Raw genomic sequence first — 27,274 nt, 5'->3', positions numbered from 1 at the left:
GCTTTAGAGGGAACATTGCAGAGGAGTATTAAAATGTTACATTACATATATTTAAAAAGAAGACGTTGGGTCTGCAGAGGAACAGAGGAGAGGATCGTGTTGTCTTATCCAGAGTTTCCATGTCAATCGTTTCTGACTATCAGATTTTCAGAGAAGCACATGAACGCAGCAAAGAACCAAATACAATTATTGGAACACTTGACTCCCGTGTGCACATAGTTCCTAGTATCGTCTATAACATCATCTCTGTCGACCTCACATCCAAAGTAAGACTGATTTAATGTAACTTTTATTAATACAAAAAGAAAAATATATAGAAATTATTATAATTATAGAAAGAAAAGTCCACTCTCGCACTTGGAGGGGGTTCTAGTATTGCTTCAAATAGCATTAGCTGGGAAGTGGCATGTTGGAGATAAAAAAATAAAAAAGTAAGCTGGGTATTTTTTCACACAAACACTCATCCTGTCCTGTTCAGGTTCCACACACTAAGCTGTAAAACTAAACTGAGATGTCTATCTCTCGCACTCCCTACATGGGGCTAAAATACTACAAACATAAACATAAATAACAACAGCACATTAATTTGGCATTTTTACAAAACACAGCTTTAAGAGTCCATCCAGTGTCCGCTTTTCTATTCTGGGTTCTGAAAATGAAAACAACAACAATAACAGAAAGATAACTTTCTGTGGCCGGAGAGAGCGGCAGACAAGAGAGAGGGAATGGAAACTCTGTGTGGGTTCTGTTTGTCCCTGCATCAGGCTTCCCAAGAAGACTGGCTGGCTGGCGGTCCTTCACGTGTAGCATTTTCCGTGTTTTGTGTCCATGTTAAGTCTCCTCTCTCTGTCTGTGTGTTGTGTGGAGAGGATGATGTGAGTACTATAGTAGGCAGACAAAGCAGTCTGTAGTCTCTATAGGGGATTCTCTTCTCTGCAAAGTCTCTCTGTCTGTTGGTGAGAGAAGCTGAGGTGGTTAAGTTTCCTTGGTCTCTGCCTGAGGTGAGGGGAGAGCTGTAGCAGACAGAAAAAGAGGTCTCTAGTACTGGTGGTCTTTAGTAGGCAGACAACAGGGTCGGAGAAATCAGGAAGGCCACCTCAGATGACATGTGCCATAGACTCTGCACAAACACACACACAAACCTCTATGTTCACAGTTGCGCTCCCCTTCTCTCTCACCCCCCCCCCCCCCCGGTCCCTAAGTGGTACGTTCCTCCCCATTAGCCTCCTGCTTGGTCCTCCTCAGATTGCTCTTCATCTTCACAAACTCAGGGGTGTTCTCCTGCTCCTCCTCATCCTTCTGCTGGTCCAACTCCAGCTAAACACACAGACAGAGAAGTATGTTAGGTTAAATGTTAGTACAAGTACATTGTGTGTGTGTGTGTGTTGAGCTGCCAGTATTGTATCAGGGTGATCTGTGTGTGAGATTAGGGCTGTAGTGGCCATAACATTTTGTCAGCCGGTGATTGTCAAGCAAATAACTGCCAGTCCCATGGTAATTGACTGTTAATTAACAAACACATTTAGCATCTCCTGGCTTCCACGCATAGCCTACAAGCCACTGATGCAAACCTTTGGAACTGCTACATTTTAAAAAGTCTAATAAATCCATGTAATATAGCCTACACAATCACAATAAATCCATTATTTGTTTTAAAACAGGTCTAAAGAAAATGTAGTGCATTTCAGAAGAACAGAATAGCATAATCTGAGTTGTCCTTATGTTGTTAGGCCCTGATCTGGCTATGCCATATGGCTATGGGCTACACTAGTTAATTTAGCAGACAAGATTAGCTTAGAATTCCGATGCATTATTTTATATTAATTTATAGTATGAAGAATACAACTGAACATAGCTGAATGAAATAGAAAGGATATTTTCTCCAAACTATTTGAGGGAGTGCATACATTCGGCTATTCTGTGTTGAGTGGTTAAGAAATAAACTGGTCCTCCTATATGCTTAATTTAGAGTTATTTATGCAACTTTAGTTGAGATACAAACGTTGGGCTATATGTTTTGATTTGTAATACATTCTAAGGCTGCATGATGTGACTAATGATGATTTGAAAAAAGTCCCATGAGCTCTGCTTAGTTTTTTTGCACAGGCTGCACACACGTCATCAGTCTTTCATTCACAATTTGACAAGCCTCAAATTTCCCAGCGGCATCCCCTTTGTGTGGCCATAATGCCCCCTAAAAAAGTCCATGCCTTTTGCGGCCATTGGCCATTGTGCCCTTGGGCTGAATATAATAATTATAATTCCCTTCTCCCAAAGCACCTCTCACTCACATGGCTCTCTCAGATAGCTCAATTCTTATTAGCCAATGCCCGTCATGTGATCGGGTCCTTCTCACAGGCTACAAGTGCAGACAGACACATCGGGGACACAACTGCAGACTGTCCTTATCCAATTCCGAGGCGCATATTGAAGATGTTGGAAGAACTGTCCGCATTTACATCAGCTAACAAGATGAGTAGGCCTAACGAACAGCAAAAGCACTAGCCTACGTCAATCTATTATCCCCATATTACAAACGTTTACCTATTCTATTCTTTGCGAGAAAGAAATATTCCAAACATAGTCTGGGAAAGTTGTGAGATGTGATAGATCCCAAATTAATACAACCACTAGCACTAAATAAGCTTTTTTAAGAAATGAGGCTCATGCAGCAGATCAGAAAGTTTTGCTTAAAATTTTTGATAAACTATTAGGCTATTTCTTACATTTTACATTTACATTTTAGTCATTTAGCAGACGCTCTTATCCAGAGCGACTTACAGTTAAGTGAGTGCATACATTTTTTCTTACTGGCCCCCCGTGGGAATCGAACCCACAACCCTGGCGTTGCAAGCGCCATGCTCTACCAACTGAGCTACACAGGGCCTTCTTCACATTATAAGCACAGCAATGCGCACAGGGCAGTAGGCTATACGCGCAACTGTTCCAAAATGCAATTAATTAGCGGGAAAACACCATTCCCAAAAGTGACCGCAAATGCGATTATGCATGTAATGCTTTTATTATAAAGGTGCTTTTCTATGGTGAAAATGATCTTCCCCAAACTTGAAACTCATGTACTGTGTATGTATGCCAGTTAGGCTCTACACCCGTTGTAAAGCGAATTCATGTGGTTAATTTTAAGAAGTTATTTGGCCACTTTAGTTGTGATACTAACCTTATTAAAACATATAGGCCTACGGGCTAGGCTACAGGAGGTGTGGGACTATGATTTTAAAAAGTAGCATAAAAAAGGCATGCGCTGTTTTCCTTACTGCACACAAGCTGGGCATTATTCACAAGTGATAGGCTATTATTGTCACCCATCAGACTATTCTTGATTTAATATTGTCTTTACATATACTAAATAATATATGTGTGAAATTTGTTTTGATTTAGAATGGACCATCATGCACCTGTCTCGAAACAGGGGCAGGGGGAACAAATACATGTAATCTATGCACTTAAATAGTGAATGGAGGATGCTTTTAAGTGGTTCATTTTCTCTTCGCCTCCATATTATTTTCATGCCAGCCAGGTAGGCTATACTCCTGTTGTAAAGAGAAGCAATGTGCTTAATATTAGGAAAGTTGAGAAATAAGAAAGCTGATGGGATCCTCCTCTTTTTAATAGAGGCCATCAAAACTCAGTTTTTCACGCAATTGCATAGCCTATAGAAATGTTGCGAAACATGAGCTCATGGGCTCTCATGAAGTGCTGGATTAGATTTCGATTACATTTGCATTGATGTCAGAGTGATTAGAGGGACAATAGAGTGCTGAGTACCAGGCAGTTCGCAAGTTTGGTAGGCTACTAATGACCATCAGCTGCATCAGAGCTAGGAGAAGCCTAATTATCGTGACTAAACAGTCACGTGGAATTTGACTGCCGTCATGTCTCGTGACCGCCGGTGTGGCGGTAATACGGTCACTGTAACAGCCCTATGTGAGACCCACACAGTACACACCACAAGGACAAGACCTGAAGTGGGTCAAAACACTATCTTGAACAGGATGAGGACTTTCATGCTCTGATTGTACTGTAAGAACTGCTGCCATACAGGGTGCTGCTCCCCAACTCTCTGCTTATCTCTTTGTTGAGCTCTTTCACTCTGCTACCATCTAGCAGACAGAGCCGGTACAGGTGCATCAGAGCTGGGACTGAGAAACAGCTTCTATTGCCAGGCCATCAGACTGTTGAACAGCCATCACTAGCTGGCTACCTGCCCAGTACTCAGCCCTGCACCTTGAGACTAATGCCCCATGTATAGAGTCAATGAACGCTGGTCACCTAATATTCTGTTTATATACCGTTGTTTACACACTGTGTAATTGCAGTATACAGTGCATTCGGAAAGTATTCCGACCCATTGACATTTTCCGCATTTTTTTACGTTAAAGCCTTATTCTAAATATGTATAATATTTTTTTATCTCAATCCACACACAATACCCCATAATGACTAAGCAAAAACAGTGATTTATACATTTTTGCAAATTTATAAAAAATACAAAACGGAAATATCACATTTACATAAGTATTCAGACCCTTTACTCAGTACTTTGTTGAAGCACCTTTGGCAGCGATTACAACCTTGAGTCTTCTTGGGTATGACGCTACAAGCTTGGCACACCTGTATTTGGGGAGTTTCTCCTATTGTTCTCTGCAGATCCTCTCAAGCTCTGTCAGGTTGGATGGGGAGCGTCGCTGCATAGCTATTTAGGTCTCTCCAGTGATGTTCGATCGGGATCAAGTCCGGGATCTGGCTGGACCACTCAAGGACAGTCAGAGACTTGTCCCGAAGCCACTCCTGTGTTGTCTTGGCTGTGTGCTTAGGGTAGTTGTCCTGTTGGAAGGTGAACGGTCGCCCCAGTCTGAGGTCCTGAGCTCTTTGGAGCAGGTTTTCATCAAGGATCTCTCTGTACTTTGCTCCGTTAATCTTTCCCTCTATCCTGACTAGTCTCCCAGTCCCTGCCACTGAAAAACATCCCCACAGCATGATGCTGCGGCCATCATGCTTCATGGTAGGGATGGTGCCAGTTTTCCTCCAGACGTGAGGCTTGGCATTCAGGCCAAAGAGTTCAATCTTGGTTTCAACAGACCAGAGAATCTTGTTTCTCATGGTCTGGGAGTCCTTTAGGTGCCTTTTGGCAAAATCCAAGTGTTTTTGTCACATGCGCCAAATACAACAGGTGTAGACCTTACACTGAAATGCTTACTTACAAGCCCTTAACCAACAATGCAGTTTTAAGAAAAATAAGTGTTAAGTAAAAAATGGATAAGTAAAAAATATTTAAAGAGCAGCAGTAAAATAACAGTAGCCATTTTACTGTCATGTGCCTTTTACTGAGGAGTGGCTTCCGTCAGGCCGCTCTACCATAAAGGCCTGATTGGTAGAGTGCTGCAGAGATGGTTGTCCTTCTGGAAGGTTCTCCCATCTCCACAGAGGAACTCTGGAGCACTCTCAGAGTGACAATCGGGGTCTTGGCCACCTCCCTGACCAAGGCCCTTCTCTGGGCAGCCAGCTCTAGGAAGAGTCTTGGTGGTTCCAAACTTCTTCCATTTAAGAATGATGAAGGCCGCTGTGTTCTTGGGGACCTTTAATTGTAGCTAGCTTGTTGCTACCTGGATAGCTAACTAGACAATAGCTGGAACGACCTAGCGAACAGACGTGAAATGGCTGAATCTATTCAGTGGCTAGCTTTGCACTTAACTGGCTAACAGTAGCTACTAAGGGTAAGTTATAACCTACATTTGTGTTTTGTTTTTACATACTGGTAACCAGAGTCGTTCAAGGGAATTCGGGACATGGGTGACTAGTTAACGTTAGCATGGCTCTCTCTGTGTGTTCGTGCCGTGGGAAGAGGGTTTTTTTCGTTGGCAGAGAGCAATGGCTAGCTAGTATGCTAACTATTCTAGCTAACTAACTGGCTGAATAAGTTGACGACGGACTCACTCAAACTGTCAAAACTAACCCAAAACTTTACACAACGTTAGACACGGACACGAATAATCTGCTTGCCGTGTTAACACACTGGCGGTTTGTTGTAACCGAGTATTGGTGCTAAACCGTGTTATTGGAGCCTGGCATGCTAGTTGGCTATGGCGTCATAGGAGTCGGTGTGCCCTGGACGGTTTTCACGGAAGAATACTGTACCAAGTTAGCTTCCTGAATAAACTAAGTTAGTCTATTCTAGTCTATATATATATAATAGAATTATTGTAAAATGAACTCTGTCCATAAGGTGTAGATAGTAAGTATAGACCGGAAGTAGACGCCTGGGCATTGTTGTTCACTAATTTACTCCAAGTAGGGAAAGGATGGTGGGGTTGAAAAGTAATAAAGGGGAGTATATATATAAAAAATAAAAAAAAACATGGGGGATTGGAAGTGATGCAGACAATGACATTGATAAAAGATACAATCTATCTGCAATATTAAGCTGATCCATCCCCACCCCCCCGCAAAAAAAAAAAAAAAAAAAAAAAAAAAAAAATGTAGTCTATTCCTAGAAAACATTGAACCGCTGTAGTTTACAACAATTATAATTTCTAAAGTGGAAGTTGGGAGAGTTATATTTGAGTGTTTCAGTGAAACGTAAGTGAGGGAGGCCCCGCTCTCTCGCTTTCCCAGATGTTTAGTTCATTTCATTCCGATCTCCTTTGCATTATTGTAGCCATTTTCTGTAGCCTGTCAACTATGTGTCTGTCTATCCCTGTTCTCTCCTCTCCGCACAGGCTATACAAACGCCTCACACCGCGTGGCTGCTGCCACTCTAACCTGGTGGTCCCTGCACGCACGACCCACGTGGAATTCCAGGTCTCTGGCAGCCTCTGGAACTGCCGTTCTGCGGCCAACAAGGCAGAGTTCATCTCAGCCTATGCTACTCTCCAGTCCCTCGACTTCTTGGCGCTGACGGAAACATGGATTATCACAGAAAACACTGCTACTCCTACTGCTCTCTCCTCGTCTGACCATGAGTTCTCGCATACCCCGAGAGCATCTGGTCAGCGGGGTGGTGGCACAGGAATCCTCATCTCTCCCAAGTGGACATTCTCTCTTTCTCCCCTGACCCATCAGTCTATCTCCTCATTTGAATTCCATGCTGTCACAGTCACTAGCCCATTTAAGCTTAACATCCTTATCATTTATCGCCCTCCAGGTTCCCTTGGAGAGTTCATCAATGAGCTTGACAAGTTACTTTCCTGAGGATGGCTCACCCCTCACAGTTCTGGGTGACTTTAATCTCCCTACGTCTACCTTTGACTAATTTCTCTCTGCCTCCTTCTTTCCACTCCTCTCCTCTTTTGACCTCACCCTCTCACCGTCCCCCCCTACTCACAAGGCAGGCAATACGCTTGACCTCATCTTTACTAGATGCTGTTCTTCTACTAATCTCACTGCAACTCCCCTCCAAGTCTCCGACCACTACTTTGTATCCTTTTCTCTCTCGCTCTCCTCCAACTCTACTCACTCTGCCCCTACTCAGATGGTAATGCGCTGTCGCAACATTCGCTCTCTCTCTCCCGCTACTCTCTCCTCTTCCATCCTATCATCTCTTCACTCTGCTCAATCCTTCTCCCTCCAATCTCCTGATTCAGCCTCCTCAACCCTCCTCTCCTCCCTTTCTGCATCCTTTGACTTTCTATGTCCTCTCCTCCCGGCAGGCTCGGTCCTACCCTCCTGCTCCGTGGCTTGACGACTCATTGCGAGCTCACAGAACAGGGCTCCGGGAAGCCGAGAGGAAATGGAGGAAAACTAGACTCCCTGCGGACCTGGCATCTTTTCACTCCCTCCTCTCTACATTTTCTTCCTCTGTTTCTGCTGCTAAAGCCACTTTCTACCACTCTAAATTCAAAGCATTTGCCTCTAACCCTAGGAAGCTCTTTGCCACTTTCTCCTCCCTAATGAATCCCCCCCCGGAGAATCTGTCTCCGCACCACCTGCTCTCATCACTGGTGTCCCCCAGGGCTCAGTTCTAGGCCCTCTCCTATTCTCGCTATACATCAAGTCACTTGGCTCTGTCTTATCCTCACATGGCCTCTCCTATCATTGCTACGCAGACGACACACAATTAATCTTCTCCTTTCCTTCTTCTGATAACCAGGTGGCGAATCGCATCTCTGCATATCTGGCAGACATATCAGTGTGGATGACGGATCACCACCTCAAGCTGAACCTCGGCAAGACGGAGCTGCTCTTCCTCCCAGGGAAGGACTGCCGCGTTCCACGATCTCGCCATCACGGTTGACAACTCCGTTGTGTCCTCCTCCCAGAGTGCGAAGAGCCTTGGCATGACCCTGGACAACACCCTGTCGTTCTCCGCTAACATCAAGGCGGTGACCCGATCCTGTAGGTTCATGCTCTACAACATTCGGAGAGTACGACTCTGCCTTACACAGGAAGCGGCACAGGTCCTAATCCAGGCACTTGTCATCTCCCGTCTGGATTACTGCAACTCGCTGTTGGCTGGGCTCCCTGCGTGTGCCATTAAACCCCTACAACTCATCCAGAACGCCGCAGCCCGTCTGGTGTTCAACCTTCCCAAGTTCTCTCACGTCACCCCGCTCCTCCGCACACTCCACTGGCTTCCAGTTGAAGCTCGCATCTGCTACAAGACCATGGTGCTTGCCTACGGAGCTGTGAGGGGAACGGCACCTCCGTACCTTTAGGCTCACATCAGTCCCTACATCCAAATGAGGGCATTGCGTTCATCCACCTCTGGCCTGCTGGCCCCCCTACCTCTGCGGAAGCACAGTTCCCGCTCAGCCCAGTCAAAACTGTTCGCTGCTCTGGCACCCCAATGGTGGAACAAGCTCCCTCACGACGCCAGGACAGTGGAGTCACTCACCACCTTCCGGAGACATTTGAAACCCCACCTCTTTAAGGAATACCTGGGATAGGATAAAGTAATCCTTCTACCCCCCCTTACCCCACCCCCAAAAAAAAATATTGTAAAGTGGTTGTCCCACTGGCTATCATAAGGTGAATGCACCAATTTGTAAGTCGCTCTGGATAAGAGCGTCTGCTAAATGACGAAAATGTAGTGTAAATGTAATTCTGCAGACATTTTTTGGTACCCTTCCGCAGATCCGTGCCTCGACAAAATTGTCTCGGAGCTCTTTGGACAATTCCTTCGACCTCATGGCTTGGTTATTGCTCTGACATGCACTGTCAACTGTGGGATCTTATATAGACAGGTGTGTGCCTTTCCAAATCATGTTAAATCAATTGAATTTACCACATGTGGACTCCAATCAAGTTGTAGAAACATCTCAAGGATGATCAATGGAAACAGGATGCACCTGAGCTCAATTTCGAGTCTCATAGCAAAGGGTCTGAATACTTACTGTATGTAAATAAGGTATTTCTGTTTTTAATTTCAATAAATCTGCAAACATTTCTAATAACCTGTTTTCGCTTTGTCATTATGGGGTATTGTGTGTAGATTGATGAGTATAAAAAAATAAAAAAGTTTTGAATAAGCTGTAACGTAACAAAATGTGGAAAAAGTCAAGGGGTCTGAACACTATTCTCAATGTAGCTCATCCTAATATATCTACTGCTGTATATACCATTTTATTTTCCAAATGATATACTATCTATACACACACCACATACTTATATTCTGGATTCTCACACATGCTCACAAATATATGGATTGTTATTTCTTGATTTGTTGTTTAGATTTCTATTTTTATTATTTGTGTATTGTATTTGCGAGACATTCTACTGCACTGTTGGAGCTGTAACATACGCATTTTGCTGCACCTGACATAACACCTGCAAATCTGTGTACGAGACCAATAAACTTTGATTTGAGTTTTGATTTGATTTCTCACACTGTCATAAAGTGTCTTCATAAAGTATTGGGCCACCACGAGCCAGAACAGCTGCAATGCACCTTGGCATTAGGGTTAGGGGATATCCAGATTTTCATACAGTCATACCGTTTCTGTACCATACCGGGGTATTTTGTTTTTCTATTTACAAAACTATTTAGGCAACAGGGATCTTGATAGAGGAGGGGATTGAATGTATCTGCTGTATCTAGCCACTTAGCCAGCAAGTTAGCAAACCAAATGCATAGCTGGAGCCCTGAGCTGGATAGAATTTATTTGACGTCTTAGATTTCTTATAGTAATACTTAACTTATAGTTATAAGTAGTGGTGTAGCACGCACCCCCAACCCCCCCAAAAATAAAAGTATATATATTTTTTCATGGTATTGAAAATCATACCCTCTGTATTTTGAAATACCCCAGTATACAGTATAAACAGTATATTGCCCAAGCCTACTTGGCATAGATTCTACAAGTGTCTGGAACTCTGACGGCCGCCCCCAGGTGGTAAGGGTAGGTAACAACATCTGCCACGCTGATCCTAAACACGGGGGCTCCTCAGTGGTACGTGCTCAGTCCCCTCCTGTACTCCCTGTTCACTCATGACTGCATGGCCAGGCTCGACTCCAACACCATCATTAAGTTTGCAGACGACACAACAGTGGTAGGCCTGATCACCGACAACAATGAGACCGACAACAATGAGATAGGGAGGAGGTCAGAGACCTGGCCGTGTGGTGCCAGGGTAACAACCTCTCCCTCAACGTGATCAAGACAAAGGAGATGATTGTGGACTACAGGGGAAAAAAAGAGGACTGAGCATGCCCCCATTCTCATCGACAGGGCTGTAATGGAACAGGTTGAGAGCTTCAAGTTCCTTGGTGTCCACATCACCAACAAACTATCATTGTCCAAACACACCAAGACAGTCGTGAAGAGGGCACGACAAAGCCTATTCCCCCTCAGGAGACTGAATAGATTTGGCATGAGTCCTCAGATCCTCAAAAAGTTCCACCCCACCCCCTCTTTTACACTGCTGCTACTCTGTTTATTATCTATGCATACTCACTTTAAGTCTACCCACATGTACATATTACCTCATTTACCTCAACTAACCGGTACCCCCTGTATATAGCCTCCCTACTGTTATTTTACTGCTGCCCTTTAATTATTTGTTATTTTTAACATATCTATTTTTTACTTAAAACTGCATTGTTGGTTAAGGGCTTGTAAGTAAGCATTTCACTGTAAGGTCTACACCCATTGTATTTGACGCATGTGTCAAATGACATTTGATTTCATTTATTGGAGGGATGCGACACCATTCTTCCACGAGGAACTCCATAATTTGGTGTTTTGTTGATGGTGGAAAACGCTGTCTCAGGCCCTGCTCCAGAATCTCCCATAAGTGTACAATTGAGTTGAGATCTGGTGACTGAGACGACCATGGCATATGGTTTACATCGTTTTCATGCTCATCAAACTATTTAGTGACCACTCGTGCCCTGTGGATGGGGACATTGTCATCCTATGTGGGCATAGCCACGATAGCCAAAATAATGGCCTGCCCAGTATTTTTATACATTACCCTAAGCATGATGGGATGTTAATTGCTTAAAAGGCACAGTGCAGTCAAATGTGATTTTGCTGTGTTTTACATATATTTCCACACCTTGAGGTGTGAAAATTATGATAATGCCCTTTTAGTGTAAGAGCTGTTTGAAAATACATTTCAGCCTGTTTTGGTGGGATGGAGTTTTGGCCTGCCTGGTGATGTCTCCAGGCGATAAATTACTTAATAGACCAATAAGATAGTTCCAAACCTCTCTGCCAATAAAAGCTTGTTTTCCCTTTCCCACTCAGACCACTCCCAGACAGTCCGAGCAAAATTCTTGCTTGAGAAATTGCTCTTTGCTAAGAAGCGATTATGTTTTTCTTGACCATTTTAATTGAAAACAATCACAGTAAGGTATTTATTTGTTACCCAGAAATTATTTGATAGAGATAAAAACAGCTGCATTGGACCTTTATTTAACTCAGGAATCACACCTGTGTGGAAGAACCTGCTTTCAATATACTTTGTATACCTAATTTACTCAAGTGTTTCCTTTATGTTGGCAGTTACCTGTAGGTTTACATTTGTTTGTAAATGTGTGTTTACCTGTTCTAGTTTCTGTTGTCTCTTCATTAATTCTATCTCCAGGTCGCTCCTCTTGGTGTGGGCCTCCTGCTCCTCCCTCTGGGCCTTGAGAACCTGTTCTCTCTTCCTCTGCTCCAAAACCTTCTGGAGCTCCGGCTTGTTCTGGGGAGCCAGGCCCCTAGGAGAAACAACCAATCACAGGACCTGTTAGTACAAACATCCGCTTTCATAATATAGCTCTCCCTTTTTTTTACTCCAAATTCTGAGAAGTGGCTTGAGCTGTCCCCTTCTGCTAGATTTGACATGACATTGATGAAATAGGTGTTTCCATTTTGTTGTTACGCAACTGTGTCAAGTTGGGGGTTTTATGATTTCAATATTAAAACGGAGAACAGGGCCATCTGAGTACAAACACCCATTAGTGGGATGACCACAATATTACCGTCTATCAGAACTCTTGTTGCCTTTATAACTAATAAATGTTGTATCCAATTACATTACTTAATGTCCTAGTTTCTCCTTAAAATGTTGTTCAGTAGGCCAAAACAGGAAAATTGGGTGTTAGAGATCTAAAAGCACCTCCTCCATTCATTATAAAACTATAAATGTCTATATAATGAGTGAGGAATGTTTAGTTATCTGACCACTTTTTCCTGCCTGACCCGAGTAAATGATTTCTAAAGAGGTTAGATGCATACACGTCTAAAATATGTGTTTCTAACAGTCTCTACTTTGTGCATGTGTGTGTGTGTGTTACAGTTAGAACATAGGTAGTTAGGGAAGAGTAAGAGACTCTCTGTGGGGGATGGTGTAGCATTGCGGTTGTTAAGAGCTTTGGGTCAGTAACCGAACAGTCGCTGGTTCGAATCCATGAGCCGGCAAGGTGTAATAATCTGCCGTTCTGTCCTTGAGCAAGGCAATTAACCCCCAACAAGAACTGCTCCCTGGGCTCTGATGACGTGGACGTCGATTAAGGAAGCTCCCCGCACCTCTCTGATTCAGAGGGATTGGGTTAAATGCAGAAGACACATTTCAGTTGAATGCATTCAGTTGTGCAACTGACTAGGTATCCCCTTTCCCTAATCCTCCTTACATAGCCTTCCTTTCCATCTCTCTCTCTAAACCATCCCTCGCTCTCATCATCACCATGACTAATCCACTTTAAACTAAAACACTTCTCTCCATCCTCCTCTCCCCCAACTTTCCTCTACATCCTCTTCTTTCTCCTCTCCTCATCTCCACAGAGAATACTAAAACCCAGTCAAAACATCTCTATGCTTTAAGATCTAAATAAAGAGAGAGGCTATATAGCACAGAAAGCAACATTGAAAGACATAGCACGGGGGAAAAGTCTTCTCTCAAGTTCCCCCTCTCACCCTTTCCCACCTCTCCTTTCTTGCCTCCCTTCATACTCCAGAGTTCTGTGTTCATGTCCATAATCCACATGGTTCTGTGCAGGGTGCTAACAGACAGGGCACAGTGACGTAACAGCTGTCAACAGTACACACTGTGCTTATATATAGCATAACAACAACAAGCAACAAGGCTTTGGGCATTTGTCCATTCAGCATGAGAAAATACACTATTTGAGCCTCAGCACTGATGCTTTCAATCAAAGCCACACACAGTCATGCATGCAAGCACACGAGCATGCACGCATAACCAGTGTGAATTGCTGCCACGGTCCATTCTTTAACTTACATTTTCCCAAGTGGCAACTCAAGGTATTACAAAAACATTCAGCCAAAAATCTTTTTTCTCAATTCACCAAGACCCATCCATTTATTTTACCCACCCGCTCAGTGCAGAACTTTTCACTGGAAACAAGATTGTAAAAAAAAGATTGTTGCGTGCTTGTATTGCTATAATAATATTGAAAGTGTTCAGGCAGGAGGAACCTTTACATGCAGTAAGTGCAGGTTGTTATGTAATAATTCTGAGACAGTAGAATGAACTAAAGGTTTTATATAATAATTCTTATTAAAGTTTCATGCATTAAGGTTTACATAACAGTACTGTTATGCATCGCCCACGGGGGTACCCCCCAATACACGATGTAATAGCATAGCAACACGCTGCATTAGCACACAGTCACACACTTCTAACAACAGATCCAGGATCAGCTGACTCAACCCTCAACCCTAACCTTAACCAATAGACGGAAAACAACCCAAACACTGGATTATAAACAGAAACAGTAGGCAAGGATAAACCTTTGACAGATCAATAAAGTCTGTGTGCAGAGTTGAACGCCAGGGTTATATACTGTTCATATCAACCTCATGAATGACTTGGATCTCATCCATCCTCGGTCCGAGCCAGGATTTATGTCTACCATAACACAGTGATATGCCCACGTTGGGTCAGTCAAAGGAAGATAAACTGGTGTTGTATGAATAGAAACTTGTTTACAGTTTCCCTCTTGAGTAAGACGAGGATCAGGGTATAGACAACTGGGAAATAAAATGTAGAAGTAGCAGGAGAAATGGAGGGGAAGAATGAGAGGTGAAGTGTGTGTTGCCCCAGTGTTGTCCCCAGTCCCCTCACATCTTCTGGTTCATCATGAGTTCTCGATGGAGGTCCTGGTGGTTTCTGGAGCCCTTGACTGGGTTCAACAGCTTCTTGGGTTTGATCATCTCCTCATAGTCCCCCTCCAGATAGTCCGGCTCAGCCATCACACTCCTGCCCCGAGACAGAGACAGACTTGGGTCCACACACCGATCTTACGAGGGGAGAAGAGAGGATTCATTATGTTATTAATAATTTATTATACATCTCAATTCATTGATTCATTTACACACTGTAAAGGTCAACTATACAGGCTCTCTCACACACAAACACAACCACAGTGAGGCGAAGACTTTTGGAGGATGGCCTGGTGTCAAGATGCTATCGAGACATCCATCTGTTTAATGCACCCAGACATTATGACCCCCACTACTGAATCTGGAGTTACATAATCATTCCCTTCCACCAGAGGATTGTTCTATTCTCCAGGCTGGGCTGGTTCCAAGCATAAGTGACATAAGCGGTCCCTTATGGCCGAATACCGACCGGGCACACAGGGCACGTGCCCAGGGACCCTGACCTCCAAGGGGCCCCCATTGATTTTGTTAGTCATTCTCAATCCGATATCATATTAACATGGCATAAGTCGTTACAAAATGTGTAGAATTGCAGAAAATATGCTTTAAAACTGCAAAATGTTCTCTATGACCCATGGTAAATGTGTAGTTAAAACTAAAATTCTTCCCTCCACCGTCAAGAGGGCGGCCACTCAAACGTTTTGCCGTAAGGTGAGGGGCCCCCAACCAAATCTCACTTAGGTCCCCCAAAAGGCTAGTGCCGGCGATGCTCACAGGTCTCACAGATACTGCTGGCAACAACTAGCCTATATCCATCAAAATATCACCTTCTTTATATGGATATACTGCATTTAAAATGCCATTCAGAGATGGAATTACTTGATTACACACATACAATACAGTCCCTAAGCTAATCAGATATAAAATCAAACAGGGAGTACTCCCATTACCTATTCTAATTTCTCACAAACTGATTTGAATATCCAAATATAAGGTTACGCATTTTCCATTAGTCCTACATAGATTTGATAATATATATAGATCATCAGAGTACAATTTCATGTAGCCACCAAATTAATGTACAATGTATGGGTAATATGTACAGTATCTGTATGCGTTCGTCTAAGACCATTTCCCCTTGGAGACAATTCCATATTATCATATCAAATGGCGCAGTGGTCTAAGGCACTGCATCGCAGTGCTAACTGTGCCACTAGAGATCCTGGTTCGAATCCAGGCTCTGTCGCCGCCGGCCGCGACCGGGAGACTCATGGGCGGCGCACAATTGGCCCAGTGTCGTCCAGGGTAGGGGAGGGAATGGCCGGCAGGGATGTAGCTCAGTTGATAGAGTATGGCGTTTGCAACGCCAGGGTTGTGGGTTCGTTTCCCACGGGGGGCCAGTATAAAAAAAATATGTATTCACTAACTGTAAGTCGCTCTGGATAAGAGCGTCTGCTAAATGACTAAAATGTAATGTAAATCTTCGTATTGTACTTTACATTTGCATTGCATGAAAACTATTTATATGGTAATCACGACACAGACAGTCTGCATAACGATATTATACAACGGGTGGGTCTAATCCTGAATGCTGATTGGATAAAACTGCATTCCAGCTGGTGTCTATTCCGCAAGTTACCACCGGCTAAATCTATGACATTAAAATGCCTATTTACTCTGTTCCATCTGACTGCGCAAACCACCGTCTCATCCAACCCATTGTCCTTTCATTATAAGAAGTTGTAAAAAGTTACACTTCAACCGGTAACACATTTACGCATAAGACCGGTTAGAACGCGTCAAATAATTTTGACAAACAACAGGAAATCTAACAAACTTTCTAAAAACAAAAACAAATGTAATCCATTTTAGAATAAGGCTGTAATGTAACAAAATGTGGAAAAAGTGAAGGGGTCTGAAAACTTTCCGAATGTACTGTACACGGCGTCCCCTCACACACAGTTAATATTTTAACAATTGACCTGGAAACTGTTTACAACGTTAAATAACTTATGACAAAGCTTGTCTCTTTCTCAGGAGTTTAAAGGTCAGCCAGGAGTGTAATTAACCGCATTCCAAGAATAGGTGCGTTTACGAATGGCTTTTGGAAGTAGGCCAAAAGCACCAAAATGTGATTTTATAACTGTGTGTATTACTTAGGTAGTGGTAACATTTCATAGCCTATGACATAGGAAGCATTCTCATGATTTGTTCATCATCATCGTGCAGCGTAGACTACAAGGCCAAAAACACCCCATCTGAGATATAGGCCTGCTAGGCTACATACTATAATTATTTTCTTAATTGGAAATTTATAAATTGCATTTTTAGTCTGCGTGTAGACCTATGTTTTGAAGATACAACAACGAGAGTCTTAATATCACCAACACTGGGAAACAGCGAGCATGGAGCTGTAATACTGTATCGACAAGTCTGGGTCTCAATTTACTGTTGCGAGTTAGAGTAGTAGAATACACAAGGTGCAATTTCGATATTTGGTTGTGCATCAGCAGTTTCTCTTGTTATGTCAGTCACTGATAGTCACTCAATTAGCCCATGTCAGCTAACATTTTTTAGATCTGTAAATTAGTCTAACGGCCAGCTATCTGAACTTTTAGTAATTATGGTCGAATTATGCCCTGGGGGGCACCTGTTGATTTTGTTAGTCATTCTCACTCACTAAGGGCGGTTGGTGACAGGTGGTTGGGGGATTGGCGGCGCAACTGCGGCCACTAATGATGCTTTCAGATTTGTTGTGGTCCCCACCCCCATCAAAGTTGCCCATTCCTGGTACGGACCATTCAAAACAAGCACACTGAGGAGAGCTGTAATGTTTATATCTCAACACTAGAGGTCGCCGCTTCCTCACAACCGAGAGAAGAACAAAGAGCCAGTTACATAACAAAGAGGTGGATAAACAACCATGTCTCCCACACGTTTTGACTGATCTTTTTCTCAATGAGGGCCAGATGTACTGCACATTTGCATGTTTTCAGAGAGGAACAGTAGACAAAGGAAAACATTAAGACGTAATTTAGTTCTCATTATGTGAGACAGAAAACATTATTGTGTTTTACACCCCGTGGGGGTAAAAATGTTTGATTGTCATAAATCAAACATTAGTCCTGTGTATTTCACATGAAGGCAATATGCAGTGTGTGTTCAAGTTTTAGGTCACATGCACAAGTACAGTGAAATGCTTAACTTACAAGCGCTACTCAACAGTGCAGTATTCAATATCAAAAAAGTATAACTAATAAGAAAAAAAACACAAGAAATAAGAGAGGAAGCTATATACATGGTCAGTGCCAGTACCAAATTTACAATGTGCAGGGATACTGGAGTATTGGGGTAGATATGTACATATAGGCAGGGAATAGGGGAACATAACGGGTAGCAGGATCAATAATAATAGTAAACAGTTTGGCAGCAGCATAAGTGGTGGGTGGGTATGTGCGAGTGTGTCTATGTAAGTGTGTGGGTGTTAGGTGTGAGTGTGTGTGTGCAAGAGTGTCAGTGTAGGCGTGATACGCGGATATACAGTACATGTAAACAGGGCACACTGTGTGTTTGTGTGTATGCATGTCTGTACTGTGTGTATATGCTTTGTATGTGTGTTGCTGCTGAGTATATCAAAAGCAATACCCTTTAGTGTGAGCAGCAGGGGGTAGTGGAGCAAGCAGGCTGGGGGTATTGAGAAAGCATCCGTTCGCTTAACACATCTTGCGCCACTTCCTCTCTGCCCCAGGGGAAGAGGAAGTGACATAGGGGGTTGAAAGGGCCCAGGCTCACCCCCTAGTCCCAGACGGGCTGCATCTCATATTCTAAAGTGACTTCCTCTCCTCATCTCCTTTTCTTCATGATCAATCATCTGGCATGACCTGACTGATGAAATAGTGCTGGAAATCTACCTGTGTTTTTAGAAAGGATACAAGGGAAGGAAGCCATTTTAGAGTGTGGAGACACAGTATGAAAAAAAATGTATGCACTCACTAACTGTAAGAGCATCTGCTAAATGACTAAAATGTAAATGTCATGTCCTCTCCCTTCTTGCCTGGGACAGACAGACATTCAGAGAGCTGTGACCAATGTTCCCAGAATTTCTTTCCGGCACTGAGCAAATTTCAGGTCTGCTGAGCGCAAACTTGAAAGTTATGAAAATTCAGTGCAACTTCCAGCGCATTTACTGTGAACACTGAGGCTGTACCCGCTTTAAGTTACAGTTTTAACAGCGGCCAAGTAGGCTACTGTGGCTATTTGATCCTAATGTAGGCCTACCAGTGGCCTACCATAAAAAACAATAGAGAAAATGCATCCCATAACATTTTAACATGGAAATAGCTGTTCTATCATTCATCCTACATAAGCAGCCAATGTGTGGTGCTCAATGTAGGCCTACATTCCATGAGACTTAAAAAAATAAAAATAAAAACAATTCAGGGCTTGACATTAACCTGTTTATCCACTTGTCCTTCAGACAAGGTGAAAATATTGTGTTGTTTAATGCAAGAAACCACTGTACAAAATAAAATGCATTATTATTCCTGTCCCATTATTACAGTGAATGAGGCAAATTATGCTACCCTCTATTGGCTACTTAGCCTATTCAAGCCTGTCTCAAAATACAACACTGCCCTTTAAGAAAAAGAAAAGCTGTTTACCTGACTCGCTTTTCAAAGATGTCGAGAAATTAACACGTTTTGTGCTCTTGTAGGAAGCAATTGCTGACTTCTATAACTGGGCTAATAACGCACTAACTAGCAAAGGATATGAACAAATGTGCACACATGGCTACATGCAGCTCTCGCTTTGATCTCAAAACAAGCGCATCTACTCATGACAGCTCATGCTGTAAACACAGTTCAGTTCAAAGTAAATGGCACAGTCCCATATATGGCAATGGTCTATTTGTATATAGGTCTACTGCAGCTCTGATTGGTTATGCTGCACCGGTCTGTGTAGAGTACGGGCTGAGTCGTGCGTGTCAATGCAATAGAATCCTACTGATGCGTTATGCCTACAACAAAATCTCTTGCATAGTTCATTTTGTTTCGGTATGTTGCATTGAAAGTGGCTAATACTGCATTGATTTCATCACAATTGCCACAGTAAAAGGGAAATGTTGATAAAGTTAAGTAACAGGGAAAACTCTAGAAAGTTCAATCTCGTGCTTCTCTCTGTTGGCTGATAGTTCTTCTGTGTGGCAGTCCTGGGGAGCTGCATGGCAGTCTTGGGCTGCGCGCCCATGCACGGGTGTGACATGCTGCCACAAGACTTGCTCACTGCAATACGGTCACTGAGAGAGCGAAAGAGAGAGTAAACACACATACCCTCCCATCTTATCCTGTGGGACATACAGCATCTGTCAACACCAAGACCGAAATATGATTTTAGGCCAAAGGAAATATAAACAGCTTTCAGCAGTGTGTGCGTGCGTGCGCGTGTAGAGGACTTTTTAGAAGTGCACTTCCTGCTATTCCAGGCATCCCCATTACAGCAGCTCTTTCATGTTAATAGGTGTAGGAACCAGATGGTCTCAAGTGTGAGTCTCCAGTTAGCCCTGACAACCTCACTACAGAGGAACTAATACTCTGCAAAAACACTGCTATATGGTCAGACGACACTGTCGTACACAGAGGAGAGAAGTAAAACCTCAGTCTTCATCTTCTTACTCTTTCCATGTCACCCCTGCCACAACCTCTACGTTAATATGATCTCACATGCTATGTGTGAGTGACACTGGGAAACCAGGGGGTGGGAGAGAGGGGTGAAAGGTCAAAATAAACAGAGAGAGATAGAGACATCGAGAGAAAGAGAGCGGAACTAGGCCATTCATTACAATCAGAGGCTGTCAACATCTCAAAGCAATACTTGTGAGTGAACTAATGGGTGAGTACTTTCTCATGGGTGTTCGCTTGTGTTTGCATTTATAAGAGTAAGAGAGAAAGAGAGAGCGGGAGGAAGGGATGGAGTGACTATGTGAGTGTGTATACAGTAGGTGTGTGTGTGTGTGTGAGTCCCTGAGTCTACACTTGCAGGCTGCATTAGAGCTAATTGAATGACAGTCTTGGCACTGCACACATACAGTGCTGCACTGGGCTATTGCATCAGAACTGATTGTCCTTCACTGGGACTGCATGAACTAACAGCTAACGCACGCACACACACACTTCCTGTTGTTGGCCTTGTGTCTATGAGTGTGTGAGTGATGACTGGTCTCCATGGTGATGGTGGAAAAACAGTTGAGAATAAGTTGAGATGATTTAGACCAAGAGACAAAAAATGAAGGTATAAAACCCTCTCTCTTTGTCCATGTGGTTCTGATGTCCTCGAGAGAGAGAGAGAAAGAGAGAGAGAGAGACCAGCTGGCAGCCTGCTTTACCATATGACCCCCTGCCCCCCACAACACACACACACATTTAGCCATGAAGGAAACCCTGATTAAAAGACAGCGATATGCAGCCTTCTAACTGACAGAGGCAGATGGAGGGATGATGAGGTAGAGAAAGAGTTATATGTGGACCAGTGATGTTTAGCAGCTCAGATGTTGTTTCTCGCTCAGCACATCCACCCAGAATGAGTTTTGGGGGGCTGAGGTCTGGTTTGTATTTCCTGTCCCAGAGCGGGAATAGCAGAGAAGAGGAGAGCTGGAATTCTAGGGTCTCAGCCCTGAATGATTGCTGGGAAACACCCCTCCTCAGTGTCAAAGTAGGATGGGGCCTATACACAATCAGATGTTTCTCAGAATACACACCAACATAGAGCAGTGCGAGTCATGAAAGCGGGAGTCATGGGAGTCATGATCTATGTCAGACTCAGAGTCCTGGAACAGTGACACACCCAAATGGAACGTTTGTGAACTCTATTCAGCCCTGATGTCATTCCACAGGGAATAGTGAAAAAGTGAGACAGCCCAAGTACAACACACATCCTATAAGTGTCAGCCTAATGCTGAGAGATTATTACAGCTACCAGCCAAGAGACACATAACAACAATCATGTCTGCAGGCACAGAGAATGTTGGTGTTCTCAAACACACACAGTTATTTTCGCTTGCAGCGTGTGCAAACTGGTGTTTCTTGGGAATAAAACTGCAGCAGCAGGATTTCCCAGCCATGACCTAAGCATATAACTGACTATAGTCAGTGTACAGTACTTGATAGTATACTTGCTCATAAAATGTTTTCAATATTAGCCTACTCATAAGAGGGCTGAATCAGTTACGAGCGTCTTGAGTTAGGATAGATGTAGCTTTGCACATAAACGTTCTCTCCCTCTCTCTGCCACACCCATGCCTCTTCCTGTGTGGCAATCTGCACACTGTACATAGAGATGGCTCCACTTCCTGTGTACTCTATCACAATTTCCTGTTGATAGGAGTGTTATCTGTCTCATACTAAGTAACTAACCAACCCAAATAGCTAACTAACTAACTCACTGGTCCCAGTTCTACATTAAAAGCCAAAGTCTCTCTGAAGCCTCTAAAGATAAACTGTCTAGTTAAAATCAACAGCTTTTCTGAGGCACTGAGTGTGGTATTAAGCCACGAGCAGCAGCCTCTCTAAATTGGACACAAAATAGATTTGCTGGGAGGAAGAAAGGGAAGTCATGTTCCTCCCTCATTGTTAAGAGTTGTTTTTCAAGCAGAGGTTTGTGTTATCATACACACACATGTTGTGACAGGCAGGGTGATAGGCAGATTATAGAGTGAATGGAGCTCATTGAAAAGGCAGAGACATCAGTTTGAGTCACGCCATAGGAATGTGATGAACCTACAGAACTATTCTAATACTGGAGCACACCCGTACCCACACACCTCAGAGAACAGAGGATGGTAGAGGAGTGACAGACACAGATGGCTGTGTAACCATACACCTGTCCTCCAGACAAGTGAAAATCAAAGCACATACACACAACCCTGGACACCTGCCCCACAAAATAAAATGATAGGGTTGGGGTAGACAACTGTCCACTCTCCTGTCACCCTGACACAATGGCTGCTCTATGGGCCAGATATACACCCTCACAGTTGGCACCAACACATGCTCACATATGAATGCTGTATATCTGACCAACCAGATCTCGTCACTGTATTTCAGACACCACTGCCAGGAGCTGTAACATAGCAACACACAATACATAGACAAAAATGTTTTTCTATCCTTTTTGTCAACAAGCTATTTATCAATTACGGCACTGGAAGTCTTCCCCATTATAATAACTATGGACAGTTAGTTGGCCTACTCGGACTTCAGTTTGACCGACCTCAAAGACTACAGTAATGCGGTCATGTAGCTCCATTCTGAACAGAGACTGTCTGTGTGTGTGTGTTACTAATAAGACAGGATCATGTCGTGATTCAGCCTAGGAGGTCTTAATCTAATTAATGTACCTCAGACTCCCAATCTCCGGTATACTTTAACCTGACAAGCTCTCTTACTGTAGGGAGGGGTGCTTTTAGTCTCTCTCTGTGTGTGTGTGTGTGTGTATAAAATCAATTTTCTGTGAAATACAGAGTGGCCGGTACAGTAATGGTACTTTATTCTGATTGAGGCTCCGGGCCCTATGAAGGGAAATCAATGCAGAGCCATAGAGAAGCTGTGTGTGTGTGTGTGTTTCTGTTCCTTGCCATAAAACATTTTTCAGAGAGGTAGTGTATTAATATGTAATATTTAAAAAATAACTGTTTGTGATTAAAGGGATACTTCGGGATTTTGGCAATAAGGCCCTTTACCTACTTCCCTAGAGTCAGATGAACTCGTGGATACTGTTTTGATGTCTGCGTGCAGTTTGAAGTGGCTAACTAGCGTTACTGCAATGATTGGAAGTCTATGGGCCTCATTGTATGGTCCCCCCGGCTGTGCTTAAAAAACCTCAAACCTCAATACCTGAGCTGTGCAGCAATAATGCATATCGGTGTCATGGTAACCATAATGCCAGCTTGGTGTAAACAACTCCTTTGTGTTCTAGGGTTCTATCATTTCATCAATGCAGGAGATATTGCATTATGGCTTACAGGTTATGTAGCCTAGCCAAGCCTATTATACACAGAGATCACGTACGCACCTGCCAATTTGCACTCTGACACGGTCTAACTCCTACATATACAAAAGTATGTGGACACCCCATCAAATTAGAGGATTCGGCTATGACGGTGCCAAAAGTATGTGGCATCACCATCATAGGATGCGACCTTTCCAACAAGTCAGTTCGTCAAATTTCTGCCCTGCTAGAGCTGCCCCGGTCAACTATAAGTGCTGTTATTGTGAAGTGGAAACGTCTAGGAGCAACAACGGCTCAGCCACACAAGCTCACAGAACCGGACCGCCGAATGCTGAAGCGCGTAGTGTAAAAAATGTCTGTCCTCGGTTGCAACACTCACTACCGAGTTCCAAACTGCCTCTGGAAGCAACATCAGCACAATAACTGTTCGTTGGGAGCTTCATGAAATAGGTTTCCATGGCCGAGCAGCCGCACACAAGCCTAAGATCACCATGCGCAATGCCAAGCTTCGGCTGTAGTGGTTTAAAGCTTGCCGCCATTGGACTCTGGAGCAGTGGAAACGCGTTCTCAGGAGTGATGAATCACACTTCACCATCTGGCAGTCCAACGGACAAATATGGGTTTGGCGGATGCCAGGAGAACGCTACCTGCCCCAATGCATAGTGCCAACTGTAAAGTTTGGTGGAGGAGGAATAATGGTCTGGGGCTGTTTGTCATGTTTCGGGCTAGGCCCCTTAGTTCCAGTGAAGGGAAACCTTAACGCTACAGCATACAATTACATTCTAGACGATTCTGTGCTTCCAACTTTGTAGCAACAGTTTGGAGAAGGCCCTTTCCTGTTTCAGCATGACAATGCCCCTGTATACAAAGTGAGGTCCATACAGAAATGGTTGGTCGAGATCGGTGTGGAAGAACTTGACTGGCCTGCACAGAGCCCTGACCTCAAACCCATCGAACACCTTTGGGATGAATTGGAACGCAGACTGCGAGCCAGGCCGAATCGCCCAACATCAGTGCCCAACCTCACTAATGCTCGTGGCTGAATGGAAGCAAGTCCCCGCAGCAATGTTCCAACACCTAGTGGAAAGCCTTCCCATAAGAGTGGAGGCTGTTACAGCAGCAAAGGGGGGACCAACTCCATATTAATGCCCATGATTTTTGGAATGAGATGATCGACGAGCAGGTGTCCACATACTTTTGGTCATGTAGTGTATATCTCCCACATTGCACATACACCTTGTACATGCAGATTTTATAACGTCATAATAGATTTACAGTGTAGCCTGTGTTTTTAGTTTACAGTGTTATAGTGTACGTTGTATGTTATTCATTTAAATGCATTGTTTAAACTTTGTCTGTATATTCTGTATAGTGTCTGTATATTACCCATATCCACAAAGCATCTCAGAGTAGGAGTGCTGATCTAGGATCAGGTCCCCACCTGTACATATAAATTGTACTCATTATGATCTAAAAGGAGAAACTAATCCTAGATCAGCACTCCTACTCTGAGTCTTTGTGGATATGGGTCCAGTTCTTTGTATCAGATTAGGAAGATTTCAATGGTAGACCGCAGAGAGGGGCTGTCACAGCATGAAGACCCCTACCGCAAACAATGAGAGCAGAGAGACACACACACTGCAGTTACAGCATACAGACTCACACACACCGATAGAGATAGACACAAACACACACACAAAGAAACACCCAGACCTACATAAATACAGAGGAAGACATAGATAAGCAATAAGGTAGACTTTCCTGCTCATAAATACAAATCATATGGGAGAAGGTACAGGAAATTAAAGAGAGAGCGAGAGAGAGCGAGCGAGCGTGTTAATTGTGCAGCATGAACAGTATGTCTGGGGCTCAGGACAGTCCGCTGACTAATGAACATAGTTGTCCTACTCCTACTGCATAGAGACATTACACAATGACTGATGTATATATAGGACCCTAAACACACACATGTGCATTTTAGGGATGTATTAGATTACGCCAAAAGGAAAATGGCACCTGTAACTGCCCTACGGCCAGAGTCCATTCACAATACCGGAGACATTTACACATTCCTGAGATATGGACAAATTCCATTCCAGAATACCTGAGACCAACATTTCTTTGTGGGGTATTCCTGCATGCTGCAGTTGGTATTGTACAGTATATCCTTGATAATCACTGGGGATAATGATATGGAGAACCCCCATTCCAATGAGAACCCACTACCAGTGTGTGTGTGTGTGTGTGTGTATGTCCCTTACAGGAAACATGATGAACAGAGAAAGAGCAAGACCAGGAGATGATGGAGAGAGTGAGATAGAGAGAAAATAGAGAAAGGGAGGGGGTAGTTCAAAGATCAGAAAACAGATGTAAAGTGTTTAGCAAACTCCCTTCTAAATGACTACCACGTGTCGGGCCTCTCCCCTCTCCCCCACTCACTCTGCAACTTATTCATTCATACTATTCTATTTCTTATTTACATGTATTGTATCTCTCTTTCACTCAGTTCTCTCATCTCCTTCTCTCTTTCCCCCCTCTCTGGCAGTTGATTACTGAAAGTGAAGTTCAGAGAAATTACTCAAGACAACCATTTCCTCTGACCCAATAACTTACACAAACGTTTGGCATCGCAAGCAAGATTTAGTTCTGAGTTCCGAATGTATGTATACTCCAACTACTATCTGTAGAATAATACTTTATGGCCGTCAAGATGGAATCTCTCTCCTGTACCCACTGTGCTACGCTACAGTTCTGTCTAGTACATATGAGATATGTCTGGGTTGAATGTGGGTAAAGTTTGACAAAAGTAGCTATCGGTCAGAAGGACCCTTGGCTATAACTGACCACAGGGACAAATCTGCTTGTATAAAAGATCAATGTGGCTGTAAACACACACACACCAGGAGTGTCATGTCTCTCTGGTTGACAGTGAAAGGGAGTGAAAGGTGAGTGTGTCAGAGATGACTAGGGCCATGTGCTCCAGCCAGCAGAACTGAGTGATCCATCACTGTCTTTCTATGCTGTCACACACTGACACAATACACAATTGATTACTCAGACTTCAGCTATCCAACTCAAAACTAACAAAAGGCAACTAAGATGTAGGTAGCCCGCTTCAGTGACAATGTGTATAGCCTATAAGCCTATCTGTATATTATGTCAAATAGTTAAAGAAAAATCACTCACACGCATTGATTCATAAGTTTAGGGCATCTTACTTTCTCCAAGAGGTTCCATAAACTAATTGGTTAAACGTCCTGAAGTTTATAATGACTGGATTGATTGGAGGTAGACAGATGGGCGAAACAACGGTCTGATTCTGAATCTCTTCTGATTCTTACTTCACTGTCCCGTTAGCGAAACAACATGCACTTTTAACGCAACAATGAACCCCGAGTTTCTGTTTGGCAATATCTCCGTTTCTATAGCCTCAAATTGAACACTTCTTATCAGCGCGGCATTGTTTCAAGAAAATCTAACAAAACTAGATAAATCGGGCACTACACGCGGCCCGATGGATAGGCTATAGCCAAAGCAGACACGCTGCTTTGTGTGTGCGCTCATGAAACAGACAGACAAAACGAAAACACACCCATACCTACCTAAACTCGATCCCGACGCTACTTCTCCAACTCGACTTGTTTAATAATTAAAAGGACAAAGTGGTTTTGAGCCTCATCAGTGCTTCTCCAGATCACTTCTCT

At 43.4% G+C, this 27,274-nt stretch overlaps 1 protein-coding gene across 1 annotated transcript; it reads right to left on the bottom strand.

The window, feature by feature from the left end:
* Window positions 1-271: 271 nt before the first annotated feature.
* LOC311137304 (protein FAM107B-like) lies at window positions 272-27,274 on the bottom strand. Its single transcript, XM_084171727.1, has 4 exons — window positions 27,173-27,274; window positions 14,530-14,704; window positions 12,004-12,160; window positions 272-1,317 (listed from the first exon to the last, which is right to left on the bottom strand). The coding sequence occupies exons 2-4, from the start codon at window positions 14,655-14,657 to the stop codon at window positions 1,198-1,200; spliced, it is 405 nt and encodes a 134-aa protein (XP_084027853.1). The 5' UTR covers window positions 14,658-14,704; window positions 27,173-27,274; the 3' UTR covers window positions 272-1,197.

Source organism: Coregonus lavaretus, assembly GCF_964263955.1.
Source record: "Coregonus lavaretus genome assembly, chromosome: 11".
Lineage (NCBI taxonomy): Eukaryota > Metazoa > Chordata > Actinopteri > Salmoniformes > Salmonidae > Coregonus > Coregonus lavaretus.
This window is presented reverse-complemented; position numbering and strand designations above follow the sequence as displayed.